This window comes from Bidens hawaiensis, unplaced genomic scaffold, assembly GCF_021521415.1.
Source record: "Bidens hawaiensis isolate Kalapana, Puna unplaced genomic scaffold, B.hawaiensis_p1.1 tig00010928_1, whole genome shotgun sequence".
Lineage (NCBI taxonomy): Eukaryota > Viridiplantae > Streptophyta > Magnoliopsida > Asterales > Asteraceae > Bidens > Bidens hawaiensis.
In genome coordinates, this window is record NW_027491845.1 from 50,481 (window position 1) to 76,099 (window position 25,619).

Below are 25,619 nucleotides of genomic sequence, written 5' to 3' on the forward strand. Positions count from 1 at the left end.
CCTGCTCCGAATCTACTCCTATTAATCACGAATGCCTGCATTTCGTCATGGAACATGCATGGCAATTTGTTTGCATTGGTTAAGGTGGAAGAGGCACTCCTTTCAAGTACCCTCCACTAACATCAATTTGACTAGTTGGTCATAGCTAGAATAGCATTTAAAACAATACACATAAAAAATAAAAAAAACGTGGTTGCTTAAAATGTCAAAAGGTCAAAAAGGTTGATTTTCCAACAAGTAGACCTTATATATATAAGAACATGAGTTAAACATATATATGTATCAGTTCCTTAGATATAACAAGTGTGTGTTTGTGTGTGAAAAATAACAGAGAGTTATAATGAAGGATCAAAAGCAGCAGCAGGAAGACTACTGTGTGAAAATACCGCTATTGTTCGAAGGTGGGGATATGGGAACAAAGGCAGATGAGGTGCAATATACCAACATAGCAGGCAATGCCTCGTTCATGAATACTTGTTTCAATGGCCTCAATGCTCTTTCAGGTTAGTTCGTCCGTTCGTTCATTTGTTTGTTTTATGATCAAAACCTTCAAAATACAGCCTAAATCCTGAGATTTATGTTCTTTTATAAATCTACATATCTGAAGAACATATTATGATTTGTGAACAACAATGTTTAGTTAAATTTTAAACCCAAAACGATAAAAACACAAGGCGGAAGACCGGAAACCGCCATAGCTAAGGTGGACATGGGCATTAGTGAGGAGGTCCCTTTTTTTATTCATTGGGAGTAGGAGGTTGAAACATTGGCTTGTTTAAGACTCTTTGGTCCCCGCTAATTAAAGCAAAGAAATCTTTTGGAAGCAATCAAAGAGAGAACGAAATTTAATGTTTTTATATCTTCTAGGCAAATTAATGTCACCATGGCGGTATCGTTTTTTACCTGTTTGGATTTTAACCTACTATCATAGTTGTGGGAGCAAACACCATATCATACCATACCGCTAGATTAATAGATTATGGATCGCTATCGTGTTATTTAAATTCAGTCTTTGCCTTGGAGAAATACAAGTTACACTACTTATTAATTTATTCATAACGTGAAACTCGTTTACGAGGTTATACTATTTTGATAAAAGAAAATTTGTTTTGAGAAGTGTGTTAAGAATATAAAATACTAATTCTGTACTTTTATAGTCAAAGACGCACCAAAAAACAATTGCAAAGTTAAAAGTTAAAGTTAAACTTGCCATTATTCTTTGGTGACTTTGGTTGTGTTTAGACTGCAAACTTTATAAAATGTATCTTGAATTTTATGTCAATTTACACTTGCCCCTTTTCTGTTTTATTCTAATAAAGTGGTGAGCATACAGCATGCACATCTAGTCTCTGTCATAGTCACCACCACCTACAGGTCACTATCGGTGCAAACACTGTAGATGTTGGCTCGTTGCTACCACCACCAACCGGTTGTCACTGGCCACGATTAAAAAAAAAAAAGAAAAAGCAAATATGCCAAGTGAACTTTAGCCTGATCGCATTAACCTGATTTTTATGTTCATTTTGACCTGAACCCATATGTTCCGATTTTAGAGTTGATGGTTTCGATTCAAATCCCATTCAGCATGGTACACAAACCAACTGAACAGTTGGTTTTGCCACTCATAGTTAATTAATTTCTGTATGACACGTTTAATTATACATCTTCGTCTCTAACGAGACTTCAACCTAAAGGGATAACACCCCAACTACACTCCGATGCGCAAACTTTAGACCAAAACCATCCACCTCAAGAGCTCGAGCTCCAGACAGAACAAATAAACGTAGGTTGTGTTCCAGGCACGTAATGCCTCAGTACTTATAGCATACCACTGACGTCAATAGTTAGAACTAGTGATGGTTCAAAACCATGTATATTATTCAAAACCGTATTTTTAGCAGCACAATTTAGACTTGAACCTAAGGGTTTCATACATCAGGTTCAAAATTATGAATTTGCACCATGGTTGTCTCGCATTCATATAGATAATTGCACTATAAGACATCTGACTTGTTCATTTTAATTGATTTCTTAGGAGTTGGAATACTCTCAATCCCATACGCGTTGGCATCAGGAGGCTGGTTAAGCTTAATACTACTTTTTCTAATCGCCAGCTCCACTTTCTACACCGGATTATTAATCAAAAGATGCATGGATATCGATCCAACAATAAGAAGTTACCCTGATATCGGGGACCGTGCATTTGGAAAAACTGGAGGAACTATAGTATCAATCACTGTAAACATAGAGCTCTACATGGTTGCAACAGGTTTCCTGATCCTAGAAGGTGATAATATGAGTAACTTATTCCCGGACATGGACTTTTACATTTATGGCACTCATATTGCTGCAAAAAGCGGATTTGTAATCCTTGTTGCGATCATTATACTTCCCACAAGTTGGTTAAATAGCCTTAGCATCCTTTCTTATATATCAGCCAGTGGTGTTCTAGCCACTGTGATCATCCTAAGCTCAATCTTCTGGGCTGGTGCATTTGATGGCGTCGGTTTTGAAGAAAAGGGTAAGCTTGTAAATTCGAATGGAATCCCGTCCGCTATTAGCTTATACGCGTTCTGCTATTGTGCTCATCCAGTTTTCCCTACCTTGTATACTTCTATGAAAAAACAACATCAATTCTCAAAGGTATATTACTATATAAGGATTTGTATGATTGAATTACTTGAAAACATGTTACTAAATAACTATTTTTGTATTACATTGCAGGTTTTGTTCCTTTGTTTTGCCTTCTGTACAATTACTTACTCACTAATGGCGGTTCTTGGTTACCTAATGTTTGGCTCAGATGCGGAGTCACAGATAACCTTAAACCTTCCAACGCATCATATAAGTTCACGGGTGGCCATATGCACCACTCTCGTCACTCCAATAGCTAAATATGCACTAATGTTAACACCGTGTGTTAATGCTATCGAAGCACGGTTTCAGTCTTCTTACAACAAAAGGAGGTGTAGCTTCTTAATTAGAACAATGTTGATGATTAGCACTGTAATTGTAGCCCTAGCCCTTCCCTTTTTCGGGTACCTGATGTCACTCGTGGGGGCCCTCTTAAGTGCCACGACTTCTATAACAATACCGTGTTTGTGCTACTTGAGGATCTCGGGTATTTACAGGAGATTTGGAGTTGAGGTGGTGGTTGTTGGGTTTGTTGTGTTGAGCGGGTTAGTAGTTGCAGTTGTGGGTACTTATGTATCATTGGTAGATATAATAAACCATTTATGAGATGTTAGACTTAAGATAATATGTTAAATTTTGATGGGAACCAACTGTTGTAAGTTAAGTTCCTGAGGATAAGCATATGTAACTTCTTTACGTTTCTATTATTAACTTTAAGTTCTTCCAGTTATATACATTATGGATTGTTAATCTTCATGTTTAAACTTAAACCATTAAGTAACAAGTAAATATCAACACGAGTAGCATGAGAATCATGACCAGATAATAATCTGAAAGTGGACCCGTTGACCTCAATGCAGCTCTCTCCGGCTATCTTTTTAAGTCGTTTAAACCGCATACTCTTTCTCAGTCGGGCTGCATCTTCCCACTTGCATACTTCTGCATACTTATTCGCAACCATAACCAAATTAGGGCTCCATCTTGGCTCCAATTCAAGCAATTTCTTTTGTACTTTCTCCCCAATCCCATCAAAATCACTAGCACTGTGAACACTGCAAGCACCGAGCAAAGCTCTCCACACGGTCGGATCAGGCTCGATTGGCATTTTCAAAATGAAATTGTACGCTTCTGTGAGATGACCGGCTCGACCCAAAACATCCACCATTGCACCATAGTGAGTTAACCGCGGCTGAATCCCATAAACATGTTTCATCTCTTTAAAGAATCGGTACCCGTCCTCCACATATCCAGCATGACTACACGCACAAATAACACCAAGAAACGTCACGTGGTTCGGTTGGATTGAAGTGTTTTTCATTTCGTTGAAAAGTGAAATGGCATGTCTAGCAACCCCGTGTTGCGCTAACCCTTGAATCATCGCACTCCAAGTCCACACGTTCCGTTCAGGCGTTTTGTCAAAAACTAAACGCGCATAATTTAAAGCCCCACATTTCGCATACATGTTAACAAGCGCTGTCCCTACCCGACAATCGAGCTCCAATTGTTTCATAATTATTTGTGTATGAACACATTTCCCCAATGTTAAGTTCCCTAGCTCTGCACACACCGACAGCATTACCACCAATGTAGTACCGTTCGGCTCGATTTTAACATCTCGCATCTTCATAAAAGACTCTACTGATTCGTAAAACCACGAAACACGAAAGAAAGCGGAAATAATAGTGTTCCAAGAAACAACATTTGTGTATGGCATTTCATCGAACACCTTGCGTGCATCAATAATCTTTTTACAAGAGCCATAGAAATGAATCAGGGTGTTAGGAACGTATACGTCAGCATCCAAGCCATGCTTAAAGCAGTCAGCTTGGATTTGTCGGCCTTCTTCAAATGAGGCACAAGCTTTGAATAAAGAAGCGTAAGTAAGCGCCACGGACTTGATACCTGAACGTTTGAAGATTAAAATGGTTTGTCTCTCGGAATCCCTGTTATTATTTTCTTTTGTGGTGGAGTAATTAGTCCGGCTGATGACATTGTTCCATGAGGATGGGTTAGAATGTCCGATCACATAACTTAAGCAACTGAAATGGTTTCTACTACAGAATCGGGATGGTTTCATCAATGATACCGGGATTCAGGCCTTTTTGCATCATCATCCCTAAATCTCATATCCTCATACGTGTATCTGATGCGCAAGAAATCCAAACACCATTCAAAACTGAAATTCCAAACCGAACTGACGGTTTGATTTTACTTTTATGTTTTTTTATAAACTCAACTAATATTTCATCTTGGTTTTGCATGTAATGTAAACCTAATTGAACCAAATTCCTAATTTTTTTGTTTTTTTACAGTAACTAATTCATAAGAATTTAATAAATATGTAACTTATATATTTTTTTTTATCAAATGTATAATAGTCTATTATTTTATGATTAACAAAATTATTTATATTAAATTCATTAATTTTTGCAAACTTTTTTTTTCGGTCTAAAATTTTCCAGCTCAAATCACAAAAACCGAAAAAACCGAAACCGAACGGTTTCAAAAACTCCAAAAACCGATGTTTTGGTTTTTGGTTTGGTTTTAACTGAATACTGCATCGAACCACACCACTCACACTCCTAAGTGTATGAAGAACATCTTTGACATATCATCATGCGGGCCATATAAGAAGGTTTTATTGCTCGTACAATTTAACTAAAAAAAGTCGTACCGGTTAAAGTTGTCAGTCGTGCGTGTATAAATACTAAATAGTACGTTAGTAGTGTACGTATAGCTATTACTGAGCTGTACAATATATTGAACCAAGTAAACGTTGTAGATCATTTATATATTTACATTTTTAATGCGGTTGAACTTTATACTTTTTTATTTTTTACTTGAATCGATTTAGAAAATGGTGTGTAGTAAATAAACATACATCAAATGTCTACAAATACTAAAATAGCATCATGTAGATATAGGGGATGTTTGTTTTTCCTCAAAAGCTCTTCCAGACCACTTTTGTCTGTGCCGCACAGATCACGCGCAGACGTTGTGGTCTGCAGTGTGTTTGTTTTTCCGAAGACATTTCATTAAAAAACTCTTCGCGCCCTCTTCTCCTAGAAGTGTTGTTCTTGTTACTTCTCACCTCTTCTCACCCTCTTTTTTCCTTCATTTCCTTCATCAGACTTCAACCAAAGCCAAACCCTAATCATCTCCAACCTTTCACTCCACACCCCACTCCTCCACAGCCGCAACCCCGCCGGCGGCCTCCACTCCACCGCCGCACTCCTCTCTTCTCTCTAATCCGCCGGCGTTTGGGTTGCGGCTGCGGCTGCGGCGGCCGGTGGTGGATCCGGTACTTCTCTGGCGGCGGAAGAATTTGGTCGTTGTTGCCGCTCCGAGAAGGTGACACCGATCCAAAGGATTGCAACCGGGTCCGGTCGGAATACTGAAGATTGGCCGATTGAATTGAATCCTATAGTTGGAATTCAAGTTGCACCTACTTTACCCTTTGCATCATCACAGTAGTTATTTGATTATTTTTTACATTGTTATATATATTATAATTTTTAAATTAACATGTCAATACAGTTGTTTGATGATGTATGATAATTAGAGGCTGCAATTTACAGCACAAGTTATATATATATTATTTTGATGTTTTAACTATTATTTAAATTTTAATATTAAAGACCTTTTTTATTTAAGTTTCAATCAATTTAAATTTCAGTTTTTTTTGCAGTTTGCAGATGTTAAAAAACAAACAGTCTTTTTATTGCACACTGCAGAGGTTTAGTCCACCTTTTCTACTACAGATGTTTGCAGATGTGGTCCGCAGACAGCAGACATTTTACCACTGAAAAAACAAACAGCACCATAGGGCATAGTCATAAACCAAACTTGAGGTCCGGACGACGAGGGTTTTAGCTTGGTTCAAGTATGTGAGGTTTTTTAATATAATAATAGCAGGCCGTATAATATTTAATTTTTTAACAATATACCACCTTTGAAAATTTAGAGAAAAAACAGATAAGTCTAAGAAGAAAATTAAATAACGTCTTTGACAAAGCCTTTAATCCCATGGTAAATATGCAACTAATCAAACAAAAAATGGGGAACCAAGAGTCACCGACGTTGTATGAATAGACTTAAAAGCTACAAAATAAATATCCAAAATGTTACCAAAATCTGTCTAAAACCAGCCTCAATCAGACTTTTGCTTGCTACCAACTACTAACTTTGCCTTTTTCATAGTCGGCATTTTACCAGGAAAAGCCCACCTCAAGAACCTTTCCCACGTATAGCACGTTAAGAACATCAACACTGCCCATATCAAAAGCTTGTCACGCAACTCCGTTGGCAAAGGCACCAGTTTCAACCAATCGTTTAAATCACGAAACATATCAGAAGTAATCACGGTGAAGAACGCGACCGCACCAAAAAGTGCAATCTTAAACGGCTTGTTTTCCGATATACTCTGGTTAAAAGGATGACCCATGTAGTTAACCGCAAAGGTAGCTACTTGGATCATCATACTGACCATGTAGGACACCGTGTTCACCAAGTTACTCTCAAATTCGGAATCAGGTTCGATGCATTCATCTGGCATGTGTTTCTCTGCTTCCTTCACTGATGAAATCAAGAAAAGGATGTGGACAGCAAACTGGCCGAGCAGAGATAAAAAGACGTAAAAGCAGAAAACGTTCGGGTGGGGCCGCTCAGCGGAGAGTGTCGGCAGTGGCCGGGCGTGTGAGATGAATAAGAAAAAGGCAGCGGTGAATACGCCACTAATGGTGGCCTGAACGTCTCCTAGTTTAACACCGTCTAAGTACATGACACTCAACACGTACGCTGTTGCAAGGCAGTTAAGTCCAAGAATCTTGAACATTTGCAGGGTGGTGACCAGAGTGCTCCTACCCTGGCGGATAATGTCGATGGTTGGGGAGACGGATGCGTGCTTGGCAGTGAAAGGTGACGCCATTGATGCATCACCAAGTTTGACTATAGGAGCTGACCGACCATCATCGCCTTCGTTTAACTCATCCATCATTTTCTTTAGCTTCTGCCTTTGAACCTCTGCTGGTGTGAGGTGGCGATTATTGGCAGCAGGGGTGATGCTGCTTGAACTTGGTTCAGTAACGGACTTGGGCTTCTTCGGCTTTGAGGGCTTTGTTTCTGATGAAGACTTTGTTTCTGACGAGGGCTTGTCCCCAGGACTTGGTGGCGGTATTGCATTCAGTAAAGCTACCCCTACATGCGCCTGAAAATACGTTAACATGTTAATTATCATATTATTACATTAAGAGAATAAAACTTTGAACAAAAATGATTAAGGGGATGTGTACGCGTCACCTGCTTCAAAGCTCCAACATCATTAGTGCCATCACCACACATCAATGTTATCCTTCCAGATGATTTAAGAGTGGTCATTATAAGTTCTTTTTGTTCTGGTGCCACCCTAGCAAACACCTAATAATTTAATTTTGTTAGTGTGACACTGTTAAAAATCATGTTCATAACGTTATGAAGAGTTACAACCTTAACATATGGAATCACACTGGCAACAGCAGAGGTCTGAAGCAACATTTCAAAGCAATCACCTCCAATACAAAGATCATGGCTTTCACTTAAAGCCTCAACCACTTCTTCACTGCAAATAACACGACCAACAAACGTCTTAGAAATATTTAAAAATATATACATTATTTTAGAGGCGACATAAATTACCTGTAGGTCAGGATCTCCTTTTCATCAGGTGAAACCCACTCAAACTGTTTCTTGTTTTTTGTTGGGACAAGAATTAATGCTGGTTTTGATATAATAATAACTTGGCGTGCAACATGGCAAGCCGTCAATGCTTGATCACCAGTAATCATCACCTAAAACACAGAAAATTAACATCAATATTGTAATAATAAGCATTATGCAAACTTAATAGTTCTGTAGTAGAGCTAAAATTCTGTTACACGATTAAAATAATAAATAAAGGAAACTAAATTCGTGCCACTCACCAGATCATGTGACGACTTTTTTAACTCAAGCAAGACACTGGCAGAATCTCCTCTGATGGGGCAATTAAATACCTAAATTTTGTCCGATAATGGCAAATATGTTAAGGAAAGCATATTGCTAATACATGTAGCATTATAGAAATATGCAAAGTATGAAACAATTTTAGTGAATGAATACTAGATGTATATTTTCATACCGCAAAACCTGCAAAGGTGAGCCCAGTTTCCACTACCTCCCTGTCCAAGTTTCTAGCTTCACTTACCTATAACCATTTAACAAAAAGCAAACAATTTTGTGAAACAAGCATAATGTTGATCCATATGTGTATATATAATTATATGTGTGTATATGTGTGTGCAAATGTATGTATATTAGTATATATGAATGTATGCATGTGTATGAATGTATGTATACATACCGTCATATCAGGAAGAGGTTTATAAGCTAAAGCCAGAACACGGGACCCTTGACGTGTGTATCTCTTATAGGTGCTTACAAAAAACACAGGTACATCATTTAATCTTTCTTGAATGGTTTCTGGTGCGCCCTGAAATTATAACAAGTCGCATGAGATATAACCAAATGAGTAAAATGATTGCACACAATGGGAAGTACAACTTGGTCAATGTTGACCTTTGACATATACCTTTACAAATGCATAAAATTGCTCTTCTGTACGAACCACAACTGCCATTCTTTTCAAGTAGGATGCGAAGTGATGCCTCTGAACAATTTGGACAGCACTGCCACCTCCCCTGCAAATAATAGGAAAAAATGTGTTACAAGTTTCTAGAAGTTCCTTGAAAAAAATGTTTAACAAGTTTCTACAAACTAAATGCATGACGTACTTCTTAGGCATGGCTTTCTCATCAGATTTATAAGTCCAATCTATCCCCTTTATTGCAGCCTTCTCAAGAGGATCACCAACCTACAAGCAATAATATCATTATATAAGTACGTTTTCATTAAGTTTCATGTTAGTATATTCCAGTTTCAGTAAAACCAGAAACAAGAAAATCTATAGAACAAAGATAAAACAACAAAAGAAAATACCAGCTTATTGTCTACAAAAACCAATGCATGGCATGTAGCAAGAATTTCCAAAGTGCGAGTTGGCACTTTTTTAGTATCTGTTTGTAAATCAATATCATCACTCAAACCACCAACTCCAGAGAACTCCATGTCATCAGATGTCAGTGTTCCCGTCTTGTCAAAACAGCATATATCAACCTGCAGAATAACCATATAAGAAATGATAAAATTCTAAACAATGTTTTCTTCTTTTTCTGATTATCTATTTATACTATACCGACCGGATTAAATCAATAAATTATAAATTAGAATGAATTGACTGAGCGAGGGGTCTATGTTTTATGGTTTAATGGATATCTTTAGATCATGATTCCATCCATTTAGACTATGATTCCATATCAGAAGAATTCTCAAATTGCTTTATAGGCCAGTTTTAGAGTTAATAAAAAAACCCCTTATCCTATCTATCTATTCTATTAAAAATAGAAATAGATAACGAATTTTTTTATAGTTGATTAAAGAAATCAAACATTTAAACTCAAATAACACATAACTAAAGTAGATTTGCACACCTTTCCAGCAAACGGTATTCGAAATGGTTCTGTGCAAAATATACCGCGCCGTGCTAGTGCAATCAAAGATGTATTAACAGCTATAGACAACTCCATTGGCAGCTCAGGGGGGATCACTGAAGTTATAATTAAAGAACAGCTCAAAAGAAGCTTGTATCTACTCCGGTTTGGATCCTCAAGGCCCTATATCAATTAAAACTTTATTATACATAATTAACTTATAAGCTACAAAATTTTGAAAAAGAAATAGTGACCACAAGTTTAGTGTACCTTTTTAAGTACGTAACCAGCTGCTATAATGGCAAAAACAACTAAAAACAAGATAAAAAGTCCACTCTCCCAGCTGTTAGCAGTAACCTGAAAAACATATTTTCAATTAAACAACAGTAAAAGAGAAACAACAGGAAAATGTAAAGTGTCGATAATAATGACGGACTTACCCTCTCGGTTGAAAACAAAATGGTTCTCATTAGTTTCCCTTGTGTTGTTTCAAACCCAGTTCTTAAAACAATTGCTAAACAGCCACCATCAGGAGTTTTCATATGAAAGGTCTGAAGCAATGAACAAAAGAAATACATTTAACTATTAACTGCACAATAAAACTTTTTAACAGCATTGAATGTATCATTGGGGCATTATGTACAACCTTATCAGGAGTATGCTGCAATATCTTTGTTCCACCAAAAAGAATATGGTTTTTATCCCGTTTAGAAGACAGGCGCTCTTCTGGTCCTCTGCCCGTGATTGACACCTGTCCAACAACCATATATTTGTACGTTTGTTTTAAAAGGGTAAACCAAGTAATGATTACTAAAGTTTAAAAAAATGGAAGTAAAATGTAGGCCTGTAAACGAACCGAACATCCAGTGAACAGTTCATGAACCATTCAGTGGAAAGTTTATTTAAAAAATGAACGAACATGAACAAAAAATTTAGCTCATTTAGTTAAAGAACGAACGTGAACATGCTTCTTGTTCGTAACGTTCGTTCGTTTACGCTCTTTTGGTCTCGTTAGTTTACGTTTGTTAAAGTCCGTTCATTTACATTAACAGTTTTGATAACTTTTTAGGCCCAACATATGGTTCTTCGCATTACTTTTAGCCAGTTTTAACATAATTATGCCCATTCATCTATGTTCAGTTATGTTCATTCGTTTAAAATGTTAACAAACAAACATAAACGAACATAAACATTTTAAATGGTTTGTTCAGTTAAAGTTAATGAAACAAACACGAACATGCTCCGTTCAGTTCGTTTACAAGTCTAGTAAACTGAGAGAAAAAAAAAGTAACCACCTTCCATTGTGGAGTTGACTCGCCTGTGAGAATAGCCTCGTTTACAATAGCAGTCCCTGCTAAAATAAGCATATCTGCAGGAACAGACTTTTCCTCACCATCTTGACCAGCAGCACGACCAACTGACACAACATCACCAGGCAGAAGATCGGTCCCTGCTACCTTTGTCCACCTGTAATAGAAAAAAGTCAAAGTAAGGCAACAGCTTATAGACATGAATCCAATGTGGCAATGTCAACAACAAAAGATAGCATAATATACTTACTTTCCACAACGATACGCCATTAGCATCTGGGAATCTACTCTTACACGCCTCAACTCTGATAAAGTCTTTAACCGACTTTTCGCCATTGTTGACTCAAACATAAACAGCATAAAGAGCGTGAACAGGCTGTAATACCAATATTCATCTAGACACCAAAGTCCCACACAGAAGACCTACAGATCAAATAGAACAATAACTGTTTACTTATGAAAAAAGAAGACAACACATAAAGCTATATTCTTTAAAATCTGTTTCTTAATATTGAACCTGAAAGACAAAGAAAGGCTCCATGCAGTTCTCTTTCATCAATTTCTGGAATGTTGGCTGGGGATACTCGAATCTACATAGATGTCAAAAATTTTGAATAAGGTAACAGTAATACAAGTGAGTTAAAACAAGACTGCAAAATCAAATGATAAAAGTGGGCTTGCAGTAAGTAATGAAACTTACACATTGCGACCCCACTTCTCAGAAGCAACTTGAACTTTAGCTTCAGTACCATGTCCAGTGCTTTTGAGATAGTACCCAAAAGTTTCCTTGGATGGATACGGAAGCTTAAAGAAAGTTTTCTTCTCATTTGAATAAATGAAACACTGCTTTCGGAAATCAAAATATATCTCATCCGTCGAAGAGCCTGCCAGCTGGCGAAACAAATATATATTGATGTCAAAACATGATGCATTTAAATTCAGCCAAAAAGATGAATTTGACATGTAAAATGCTTACAACCTTCCGGAAATGTAATGGTATAACTTCTTTAGAGCCACAAAATTTGGCTGGAGTGATTTTACACGCATTAGCATGCTGAATATCTTTAACCTAGACAAATGAATTACAATAACACGCTACATCAAACCAATACCATGATTGAATATGTCAGTCATATAACAATATAAACAATCAGTTCAGAATACAACTAACCTTTGAATACTGAACGAAGCATTTAAAATCGACCGACCATACTGTAAAAAGGAACACCAATATATGGACAGCTACCAGCCCACCAAGAATAATAAAAGCATCCAGAAAATCAAAACTTGGTAAAACAACAATCATCCATGTAGCATAGAGTATCGCAAACGGCCACGTATCAAGTCGCCACACCCAGTGCCTCTTCTTCAGCAAATCAACAGTATCCACCACTTTCCCATTAACATTAAACCTACTCATATCTCTCCCCCTTCTAACTCAAAACTCAAATGAATTGCCCCCTGAACAATTAAATAAGTCAATTAAAAAACCGTAACACAGCCATATGTTATCCTTATAAAAGATATATATGTAAACAGTTTTGAGTTCAAATTCTGATCTGGTAACAATCAATTGCCCCTTGAACAAGTAAACAATCAAATAAGTCAATGAAAACCCTAACACATGTATTTTAATTATAACCACAATTAACATCGTTTCTCGGAATTAAAATTAAAAATTGAAAGTGAAAGCTGATCGGAACTGGCTTACTGAAGGCAGAGATCTGGTGGAAGACGCGATCGGAGGGAAAATAACAAAGAAAGAAAGAAGCGTTGCAAAACAACAAAAACACAACACAAGTTATTTATTATGTTATATTGAACTCAGGTTTGTGAAGTTGTAACATGGCTGCTACTTTTTTAGTTTCTTAAGAGTCTTTCAAACTTGCTAAAGCATTTTGTGTGTTTGTAAAATTTCATTTTATCAATTCAGGTCTTATCGTGTTTAATATGTTAGAAAACGATGTGTTTTGACGCAAGTATCAGACATGAATGCGACTCATTTAATTAGTTTATATTTCATGGTTATAAGGAAAAATGATAGAGTCTAGTCTTTTAATTTAAATTATTTAAAAAAAAGTAAAAAATCACATAGCACACCTTTTTTATTAACAGGTCATGTAGCGTTTTACACGGGTGCCCAATTAACAACTCTATATGTATATTATAGCAATTTTACCAAAAAAATGTTTTTTTTCCTTTTCAATCCTACATTATCAACACAATTACAATTCACAAACATGCAAATGTATTCAAGCTTGAAATGCTTAAAATGGTGTTTTGTCACCGGTCTAGGGACACATATATCCAAAAGCTTGATTCTTGATTTGTGCATAAACTCCCCCTACACCAACACTCATTTGTAGGCAAAAGAACCCCATGTTGAACCTCATTTAAACTCCATGTTTAACCTCTTAATTTTGTAATACCTTTTCTACAAGATAACTTATGTTATTATATAAAGGGAAAAAATGCTACTTTAAAACTAAAATTATACGTACCCAAATGAATGAATATTACAACCATACTGAACATCTAACACAATCAAAACAATGTCTTGCTTGACACATAGCATCACCTTAAGTATCAAGTAGCTAATGCCTAAATGAATGATAGAGATTGAAAATGCACCATCCATGTAGTAAGCCATTTAATTCATGGCGACACATGACATGACTACTCACATCACAAATATAATCTTTCACCTATTTTATAAACTTGCAGTATATAAACTAATTAATATTTAAATAAGATAAATTGATGATTTAATCAATAAAAAATGATGTATAGGGAGCTGTAGAATCATAAATCTATTATGAATTTGGCGTTGAATACACCAATTTTTTGCATTTAGTCTTGAACTAGTAGCAAAATTAAAAGAATACCTTTGCTACAATAGTCTATACATTCTACATAAACACTTGTACTTTCAGCATATAAAACTACAATAACCTATACATTCTACAAATACCCCCTTATTAAACATCTTAAACATATACTCATGTAGATGTAATCTTTGATTTGAAACAACCAAACAGAAAAAATATAGATTCAGGATTTCGGGAAAAGTCCCTTTTAGTTATTAGTTACTAGTTTGAGGCACGTGTATTACACAGGTAATTGATGAAAAATTTAAACTTTAACTATTAAGTGAAATACAGTCAACAAATTGATCATATATTGTTAATACAATTACAATTTACATTAAAATTACAAAAACTACATAACTAAGATTACACAAATATGTTACAAATTAGTAAAAAATTCTTTTTACACTAAATTTGTGATTGTATTAGTAGGTATAGATTGTTTATCCAAAATCAAAATCTTTAGTCCATGTCTGGTTGTAACTTTTAATAAGGTAACATATAGGTCTGCTTATAACTCTTGATATAGCCACGTATAGTTGTTCGTGTGACAAAAAAGGTTCTTCAAGTACATACCAACTCTAGATAAATGATAATATATCCATGAAACTAATAAAAAAATATTCATACACATAAAATATCATAGCTTTGAATCAATTAATATGATGTTATTTGAGAACATCTGCTCATGTTTATAAAAAAAACATGATTATCCCAAAAACCATATTACCTGAACTTTGATGATATAATCATCCTTAGAATCTTTAGAATTTAAAATTGATTGATCATGATAAATTTGTTGTCATTAATATTTTGTGAAAGACAAATTTTTAATTGACTTTATATTTTACAATTAAAAATTGTATAATCAAGCAGCATAAAAACCGAAAATTAAACTATAACAAAATGATTTGTATCATTTTATATGAACGTAATTGCCAAAAAATGACAAATGCATACAAACCTTAAAATCATGTTCAAATAATAGTAATTATTCTGAGTTAGAAGAATATTAGAATATTTAAACTTGCATCAAGTGAATGTAGTGATTCTTATTTATGATAGGTGAAAGTAGGGCTGTCACTTTTACCCGTAACCTGAAATTCAACCCAAGAAAATCCGTACCTGAACCCAAACTAACCCGACCCAAGAAAATGGAACTCAAGAAAATACTAACCCGAACCTGAAGCGAAGTAATTTCGATTGGTTCTTGGGTCCGGATTCTAGGTTTCGGGTTAACCTGAATAAACTTGTAGTTTTAAAATAATGTATATTTTAGGTATTAAAGGCTAAGCCTTAGCCGCTGGCGTTATCAGGATTTAGTCCAAGTCGATTGTTCTCTTTCCACATATTATGAATAGATTGTTTATTGTTTATTATTTGAATATAAACCATAATAAACACTTTAATTATGTAATAACCAACACGTAACACTAACATAACCTCGATTCGTTGTATTTGTATAAAAATAAAATTAATAAGTTAATATAATATTGGAATTATATAAATAACTGATGAAAATGATATTCTAGGTTTCAATATCCTAAATGATTTTTGTAAAATGAAAATAATGGAATGGGATTGAAACATTTTTTTTTGGTTTAATATATCAAATGTTTTTAATTAAGTAATTTATCTTACAAGACATATTAAATTATATATATAAATGTATAAAAAATATAAATCAAGTCATAAAACATATGTTTCTGAAACATTTTGGTCTGAGTTATGGAAGAAAATATTGAAAACTAAATATTTATCTTCTTATTGTTAAAACCATTTATATTACACAAAAAAAGTCATAGAGATAGATGACAAATAATTCATATAGCAAATCTTTAAACATATGGATTATTATCAACTTCAATGATTTATAATAGGTATTCTTCATGTTTGCAATATTTATACAAAGTGTTTGTAGAAAATTAAGAAAATATACATTTTTGAGTTCAAATACATATGAGAAAATTTTAAATCCAAATTTGAAACCAATCTTATATAAGAAATTCTGCACTGTTGTTCGAATCCCAGCCTAAAAACAATTTGTAGTTGACCATACAAATCCAAATTCTTTGATAATGATGCACATTTTTTTTAATTTGCAATTACATGTGACTTTCAAATTTTATTCTAACAGGCATGCAACTTCAATTTTGATATTTACTTATTTCATCATTAATATTAATGAATGAATCAGTTAGGTGCTATTTGTTTTTTAAGATGTAAAATGGCTGCAGTCTGCGGACCACATCTGCAGGCAACTGTAGCAGAAGAGGTGGACGAAACATCTGCAGTCTGTAAGAAGAAGACTGTTTGTTTTTAACGTCTGCAGACTGATAAAAATAAAACAGAGTGTTTTTAAACAAACCGAACCGAAAAAACTAATTGTAATAAAACCTATTAAAATTCTTAACAAAACCAACGATATAAACAAATTATTCATAAACAACCCGAACATAACAAACTAATGGTAATCAAACCTATTAAAATTTTTAACGAATCAAGCAAAACCACAATTAACATTATAGTTGCATACAACTTCAAATCAAATCAAAGCATACTAATATAACAAATTAAAAGTTGTAGTTACAAAATAACCTAAAAATTAGAGAACCAAAATTCTGATGAAATTAAAGAACAATGTTATATTTTATCAGTTCTTAGGTCTCTTTAACAACTTTCTCACTTTTGCACTCACTACAAGGATGTTGCATTTGCTGGATCATAGACGGTCCAAGGTGTCTGAAAGAAATCTTCATTCCCGTCCCTTGGCAGCCACTACATTTCATTGAAGCAGCTGACTTTGAACCCTTTATGCGAATTTGCAAACTCGTGTTAGAAAAACGAAGACCAAACGTAAACAAGAGTAGGAGAATGAATTCAAACAAAATAACCTAAAAATTAGAGAACCAAAATTTGGCTGGAATGCGGCAGCCGAATGTGGGAGTTGAGGGCGGAGCTGGAGGTGGGGAGAGGGGTGACGGGAAGAGAGTGGGGGTGGAGGTGATGACCGTCGTTTGAGTCATGCAAAAGCCTAACTAAACTATATAGATAGAGTAATTAAGGTATCGTATCCACCAGGAGTATGTGGTCAATGTAATCGTGTAAACAATTTCTAAGATTATGAAGTATAATTGGTAGTGCTGATCACACAATGAAATAGTTTTAGTTTAATATCAAGCAAACGAACAAGCAAACAAATTTCAATCAAATAATAAAAGCAAATCACACCCAGGACTTCAAGTAAGCAACTTACAGTAATCTCATGCAACCTAACAGATTAATCATTAACGGTTCACTATAGACTGATCAACTAGACAAAACCTTAGGCATCAATAATCGCTTTACACACGGTACTGGTTATCAAACAGTCTCTGCAAGTGTGACTCAGTAAAGGGCAATTATATGCTTTATCGTATTCAACCTAATCAAACAACCCTATGATCAATTATTATAGCAACTAGTAACTAATCTTTCAGATCAACGTAAACCTAAACCGATTGAACACACAGAAATACTAAACATCAATAATCATAGATTAACCATAAACAATTATACATAAATGTTCTTAGTTACACGAGAAAACTGAAATCGTTACAAACTTTACATCCTGGATATGATTCGGATAGAATCTCATGGTGGCCATTAGATCTTCAATTGATGATTGGAATCCGTTAGGCGTCGATCGAATGATGTTTATTGGTGTTTCCTAGCTCCTAAAATCGTCCCAAGATGTTCCAAAACGCCCAAGAGAAGTCTCTCTCGAGTTAGGGTTTATTATTCCTTTTTATACCCTAAAAACTCGTAATTTCGCGTCACATATCAACAACCGGCGTAAGTTACTCCCAACCCGGCATAAGCTACGTTGGGTCTTGTTTTCCTACGCCAAACACAAGTGTTTTATAAGTTGCTTACGCCCTTTATGTCGGGTCCTGGAGTAAGTTACGCCAGGCCCAGAGTAAGTTACGCTGAGACCTAAAATTCCATATTTTCGTCTTGTTTCCAATCCAACACTTGTATAACATGCTTAGGCTCAATTCTCCACATTGATTAGCTTCTGTTTACTCTCCGATCATCCCAAGACTTCATCCCATGTTCATACAAGTCCCAATTTAACATATTTAACACTCAAAGACCTGCAACATATAAACACGTATGAAGTACCATTGTTCGCATAATAAACTAACTAAAACATATAAAATAATACAAATAAGTACATGATTTACACCCGACCATCACATCCCCACACTTATCTTTTGCTTTCCCTCAAGCAAACTCTAAAGCAAACATCAACCTCCATTATAGGTATGTAAATTATCACCATTAATGCTAGTAAGGTTTAAGGTCATACCCAGTTTCCCAGACTGACACTTTCTAGATCGACATCCCACAAATAAGGTTAAATGATACAATTAAAACAATAGAGCCTCCCAGACAAGTGTACTTTGTTTTCGGTTAAGGCACACATGCTCATACCCCTCATAATATAATATCTCTCCGCTCGGTTTAATATCTGGACTAGCAAAAGATGTGCTAGTATCTCTCTGCTCTCAGAACCAAATATCAACAACTGTCCATCCATATACTACTTTGACATAAATGAAAATCAAGAGGGCTTAAAAAACGGGTTGTAACGGGGCTAGGTGTAAGGGTATGAAAGGGAATTTTTCAAGTGCCTCAAACGATTCGATCCGGCTTATTACAAAACATCTAAATAAACAAAACTAACATACTTACTGATTTCATCTTTGTTTTTTTTTGAGTACATAAACGAACTACTCCTTGCGTAACTGAATATAAACATACATCTTTTTGGCTTTTTTTAAGCATAATAACGTGATGCTTAATAATGGACAAATATAAGAACAAATACAAAGAATCCTACTAAGCCGGATCGTCTCGTAATATAACATCGAGGTTAATCAAATGAAAAATAGGTCCAAGAAATGTTTTCTAAGGGAACCAACCCCCGCCCCTCTCATTACCCATGTTCATATGTATAATGTATGAGGCCCAACCCCCCAGTACCCACACTCTCACTCATCCAGACGAGGCTTAACCTAATTGCCTCTATCACTTTTGCATTTTGCCAACTACGATCCCGTGATCCATGAACATCGATGAAAGCACTCAAATGAGATGTGTGTACTATATATTATATGTGTATTATATATATGTGGTCAACTCACACACGTACCAGAGGAATAAGGTTGACGATATAAACTTGTGTACCTGTCCCCATGACTCGTTATCCCCGCCTAAACGACCCCACTTTCAACTTCTCGTTATGAAAACATTTGTGAGTAAGACTATCAAGAAGCTGAAAAACCAACCATGACCAGAAACCTATAACTTGGCATTAATGGCAATAATTAACAGTTGACAAATTTGGTATCTGAACACTCTTCGAAGTACTATCGGGTTAAAATTTTCAAATTTCCCCCATCCCCACAATTGAGGTTTACATTGTCCTCAATGTTAAAATATTTAAACAATTGACGAACACTTGAGGGACGGGGTTGAAATTGACTTTTTGACTGTTAAGCAATATTTAAAAATTCGGGGCTCAAATGTGACAGTTTTACTAGCAAATATACAATTACACTTTTAACATTTAAACTAATAAGACAAAATAAATTATGAAACTGAAATCACCTGATATCAATGAGACTGGAAAAGGACCAGTCGGCTCGCGAACTCTCATAAACACTCGAATACTCTCGTCTCGACCAAATACCAAACTGACAACCGAACCTGCAAGATCTCGAGACGTGTAGAAGCAAGCTTCTCACAAGTGTAAGACATAGGCCGTTTAGGAGTTATGAAAATGATTTTCTGTTAATTTTAGTAAAACAATTACCGAGCCAAATTAAGTCGTTTCATAATAAATTTTGTTAAACAAGTTAAAACGTTAAAAGACCTAACTCACTTTCGTAGGAATCACGATTGCATTTAGCGTATGCAACAAGCCCTTTAAACCCCCCGGTAGCCCGGGTGGACGAGTGAGGTCTCGTGAGGGTTTATAGTGAACTACACCCACAAAGTTCCAAATACAACACAATATACAATAAATCAAAATACAGCTGATAATAACTCAAATAAAAACAAATTGGAAAGATACTTACAAACCCCGGGTTGCCTCCCGGTTAGCGCTGAATTGATGTCTACAGCTCGACAATACCTGAATTTCTCACGGTGGTCGAAGTGCACATTTACCCACCGAGTTTCCAATATGCGCTCGGTAGCTTACATGCCAAGTCCATAACCGCTTTACAGTGATTGGCATGCTACTTGAATGATTATTGTGAGGCCGATTCTTAATTATTTGCCCAATATCTTGCAAGCTTACTTTCTTTTCATTCTTTACCAAGCCTTCATCCTCACACTTGTTGTTTTGAATAATAAGTACTGGAGAAGGCATAGGATTCACATTGGCTACCTTGGGCTCTTCAACTCTGAAGGAGTTGTATCTTCTACTTGAATCCCACTTTTACTTTCTTACTTTGGAAGATCAACAACCTCATTCTCTTCATCACTATCAAATACAGTACCACTAGCCAACTCTTCTTGGTCTCGTTTGATTCTAGTATTGTCCTCAATATTTGGATTGAGCGAGGCCAAAATTCTTTCATGTCTTAGCTCATATTCCTTTTCTTCTTTCATCATATGTCTCTTATGTTCCATTAACGTGTTCATGATGGTATTGAGCTTAGAGTGCATAATATTTTGCTGGTCTTCATCAACCGACTGAGGATATTCATAATCATCTTTTCATGAGAATATTCATAATCATCTTCTTCATGAGAATATTCATAATCATCCTCATCCCAGTCTGGTTCAGTGTGTATAATCTCTTCATTAATTTGATTGGTCCACTTAGCCTCGAGAGATTTCCTTTGTTGTTCTAATTCCTTGTTATGCTCAACCATAATATTTATCAATTTGTCAAATTTGGATTCCACCGTGTCTTGGGAACTTGAGGAATAGGGCATCTCCGGTTCGCAGTTGACATAATACGGCTCTTGCTCATATTGGTCATCCATGTCTAATTGATAATATTCATCATAATTTGATGATGTGTGTTGTTTAGAGTGTGAATAATATAGCCAAAATCTCTTTATCTTCATAGCATGTCGTCATATATCTTCGCCCATGGCAACGCTCTTGCCGATTTTGTGCAACTACTGGACAATCCCGATAATGATACGAGCCTTCACAATAACAAAAATCACCATAATTGCTCATAGTAACAGTTGTTTGCTTGGGTTTTGGGATAGGTTTTGGTTTTGACCCATAAGCGGTGACTGTCTGCCCGTGTGGCGGGTGTGTAAAAACCTGTTACCTGCACAAACAACACACCCCGCGTAAAATGGAAAAATAAAATAAAAACCAAAAATAAAATTAAAAATTACTAAACTAAACTAAAATAAACAAAGAAATCAAATAACACGAAAAACACTAAGAGCCCTAACTCCCCGGCAACGGCGCCATTTTGATGACCGTCGTTTGAGTCATGCAAAAACCTAATTAAACTATATAGATAGAGTAATTAAGGTATCGTATCCACCAGGAGTATGTGGTCAATGTAATCGTGTAAACAATTTCTAAGATTATGAAGTATAATTGGTATTGCTGATCACACAAGCAAATAGTTTAAGTTTAATATCACGCAAACGAACAAGCAAACAAGTTTCAATCAAATAATAAAAGCAAATCACACCCGGGACTTCAAGTAAGCAACTTACAGTAATCTCATGCAACCTAATAGATTAATCATTAACGTTCACTATAGACTGATCAACTAGACAAAACCTTAGGCATCAATAATCGCTTTACACACGACACTGGTTATCAAACAGTCCCTGCCAGTGTGACTCAGTTAAGGGCAATTATATGCTTTATCATATTCAACCTAATCAAACAACCCTATGATCAATTATTATAGCAACTAGTAACTAATCGTTCAGATCAACGTAAACCTAAACCGATTGAACACACATAAATACTAAACATCAATAATCATAGATTAACCATAAAAATTATACATAAATGTTCTTAGTTACATGAGAAAACTGAAATCGTTACAAACTTTACATCCTGGGTATGATTCGGAGAGAATCTAATGGTGGCCATTAGATCTTCAATTGATGATTGGAATCCGTTAGGCGTCGATCGAATGATGTTTATTGGTGTTTCCTAGCTCCCAAAATCGTCCCAAGATGTTCCAAAACGCCCAAGAGAAGTCTCTCTCGAGTTAGGGTTTATTATTCCTTTTTATACCCTAAAAAACTCGTAAGTTCGCGTCACATATCAGCACCCGACGTAAGTTACTCCCAACCCAGCGTAAGCTACGCTGGGTCTTGTTTTCCTACGCCAAACACAACTGTTTTATAAGTTGCTTACGCCCTTTATGTCAGGTCCTGGAGTAAGTTACACCAGGCCCAGTGTAAGTTACGCTGAGACCTAAAAATTTCATATTTTCGTCTTGTTTCCAATCCAACACTTGTATAACATGCTTAGGCTCAATTCTCCACATTGATTAGCTTCCGTTTACTCTCCGATCATCCCAAGACTTCATCCCATGTTCGTACAAGTCCCAATTTAGCATATTTAACACTCAAAGACCTGCTACATATAAACACGTATGAAGTACCATTGTTCGCATAATAAACTAACTAAAACATATAAAATAATACAAATAAGTACATGATTTACACCCGACCATTAGAAGGGCGACGTCGGATGTGGGGCTGGAATGCGGGGGGCGAAGATGGGAGTGGAGAGGGTGGCGCCAGAGGTGGGGAGAGGGGTGACGGGAAGAGAGTGGGGGTGGAGGGCGACGCCGGAGGTGGGTGGAGGGCGGCGTCGAAGGTGGGGAGAGGGGGTGACGGGAGGAGGTTGGGTGATATGGGGGCTAAGGTTGTGTTGAGATAACCATGAGAAGTTTATGTGAAGAGATGAAAAGGTTTAGAAGATGTGAGAAGATGTTGATCCATGTTTGCTTGGGGAAGAGGGCGCGCAGACCTTTTTAATGATTTGTCTTCCGGAAAACAAACATTCTTCAAGCCTCAATGTCTGTGTGGCGCAGACAATAGAGGCTAGGAAGCTCTTTTGTTAAAAAACAAACACCCCCTTAGTATTTAATTTAATAAAAATAAACTTGAATTAATATATTGAAATAACTTAAAAGATAAGGACCATATTGGTTGAAAAAAATGTGAAGAGGGCTATGAAATTAACAAATGGCAAAAATGATAGTATTTTATTAGAATAGATAGATTTGGGATTTGATAAATTCTAAAGTGTTATGAATCACCGACGATTTTTGTATGACACCCTTTTATTTTATCAAACCAATTATATAACCTTGTTCACCCAATAGTGTCTCTAAATAGTTGTTTTGGTATTATAAATACCATATATTGTAACGAGTAATTTGTATCCATAATTTACATATCTACTATCTATTCTCTTTCTTTATTAGTTTTTCAAAGCTAAAGAATAAGTTCATTAGTCTCGTTATAGTTAGAGGTAGAGTTATAACACATTATTAGCACGAGCAGCTTATATCCTAATCAAGAAAGGTAATAGGCACAAAGATATTCACATAAGCATCATAAACACTTCTTTAATTATATACATTAGAAAAATATATATGCATATACATATACTAAGTAATAACAATAATGTGTATAAACATTGTTATTAAAATTTTGACAACTATCCTATTTTTCATTATGCATCTAATTTTTACTTTCATCGCAACTAACTTTTATTTATATATGCACACTAATATTTCATATAGAAGTTAGATTTATTTTTACTAACAATTCTATTCTTATTATTGTGCAAACTAATTATATATTTTATGAAATAAACTTTATTTAATATCTTATTTATTATCTTACTTTAAAATAATTAGTATTACACACACACACACACATACAAACGGTAATATTATCGTTATAAAACGTTAATATAGCCATTGTAAAACGGTTATAAATTTTCACTATAAATAACCAATTATCAACTCCATTTCATTTACAACAAACATTTTTCTTTTTAAGTTTATCCAAGATAAAGTTTTCAAAATGATTCACCCGGTTTTGTTGTCGGTCACTATAATGCTTATACTACTTCTAATTCTACTTTTTAATCTCCCACCTGAAGATTTCGGCATTTCCTTTTTCTTTTATATGTTTATAGCTCTACCAATGTATTGTATCTCATTGTTGATTGATATATATGGATTCTAATATTTATCTTATTATTTGTTATATTATGTTTTAGCAACAAAATGTCAAATATCTCAAAACTTGAATTCTCTGCACTCAACATTTCTGAAGAAAACTACATGTCTTGGACAACAAATGTCAAAAGACATTTGAAATCAATGGATGTGTTAGAAACAATCAAAGAAGACAATGAGTGCTCTAAACAGGATAATGCAAAAGCTGATGTTTTCATCCATAAACATATTGATGAATTACTACAGCACGAGTATTTTTTTTGTGATAACCCATATATGATATGGGAAGATTTGAAAAACAGATTTGGTCATCTAAGGGAAGTTTTACTTCATACTTCCAGAGATGAATGGAACAGTCTTAGGTTCCAATACTTTAAGAGGGCAAATGATTACACGTTGGCTTTATACCGAATTTGCTCAAAGCTAGAATTTTGTGGGTATCCTAAAACATAGGAAGAAAAGTTAGAGAAAACTTACTCCACGTTTCATGCATCAAATATAAACTTGCAAACACATTATCGATTGTAGAATTTTAGAAGATACTCTGATCTAAATGCAATACTCCTTGTAGCAGAGAAAACTAATGAATTATTGATGAAAAATCATCAATCTCGTCCCACAGGTTCATTACCAATACCAAAAGCAAATGTTGTTCACAAAAATTCTCATAAAAATTCTAGTCATAAATAGGAACAAGGTCGTGGACGAGGCTGTGGACGTGGTCGTGGTCATTTTGACCAAAAATGTAACATCCCCAAAATTTCGATCCAAATTTGACAACAAAGTAAAGTTGACGGATCAAAATAATTCTCTAAAATAAGTTTTGGGAAAATTTAAATAAAGTTACCATATGTTAAGGATATGGGATAAAGAAATTCCATCCCACATTGAAAGATGTAAGAAAGTGAAAGCATTCCACATGGGTATAAATAAGGAAATTAAAACTCATCCCACATGGAAAGTGGTAAAGAAATGGAAGCTCTTTATAAGAAAGAGA

General features: G+C 35.3%; 2 protein-coding genes and 1 pseudogene across 2 annotated transcripts; 1 reads left to right on the forward strand and 2 right to left on the reverse strand.

Annotated features, from left to right (window-relative positions):
• The first annotated feature begins 312 nt into the window (after positions 1-312).
• Positions 313-3,366, forward strand: LOC143536801 (amino acid transporter AVT1I-like). Its single transcript, XM_077030715.1, has 3 exons — positions 313-503; positions 2,036-2,643; positions 2,725-3,366. Exons 1-3 carry the CDS (start codon positions 341-343, stop codon positions 3,238-3,240), a joined length of 1,287 nt encoding a protein of 428 aa, XP_076886830.1. The 5' UTR covers positions 313-340; the 3' UTR covers positions 3,241-3,366.
• Positions 3,367-3,370: 4 nt separating this feature from the next.
• Positions 3,371-4,711, reverse strand: LOC143536791 (pentatricopeptide repeat-containing protein At2g36730 pseudogene; annotated as a pseudogene).
• A 2,073-nt stretch (positions 4,712-6,784) lies between these two features.
• On the reverse strand, positions 6,785-13,283 carry LOC143536802 (putative manganese-transporting ATPase PDR2). Its single transcript, XM_077030716.1, has 21 exons — positions 13,218-13,283; positions 12,678-12,967; positions 12,486-12,575; positions 12,207-12,397; positions 12,024-12,096; positions 11,757-11,929; positions 11,492-11,663; positions 10,843-10,947; positions 10,637-10,747; positions 10,467-10,553; positions 10,197-10,379; positions 9,646-9,822; positions 9,441-9,520; positions 9,239-9,347; positions 9,011-9,139; positions 8,789-8,854; positions 8,592-8,663; positions 8,308-8,459; positions 8,119-8,230; positions 7,933-8,049; positions 6,785-7,840 (listed from the first exon to the last, which is right to left on the reverse strand). The coding sequence occupies exons 2-21, from the start codon at positions 12,924-12,926 to the stop codon at positions 6,785-6,787; spliced, it is 3,504 nt and encodes a 1,167-aa protein (XP_076886831.1). The 5' UTR covers positions 12,927-12,967; positions 13,218-13,283.
• Positions 13,284-25,619: the final 12,336 nt, after the last annotated feature.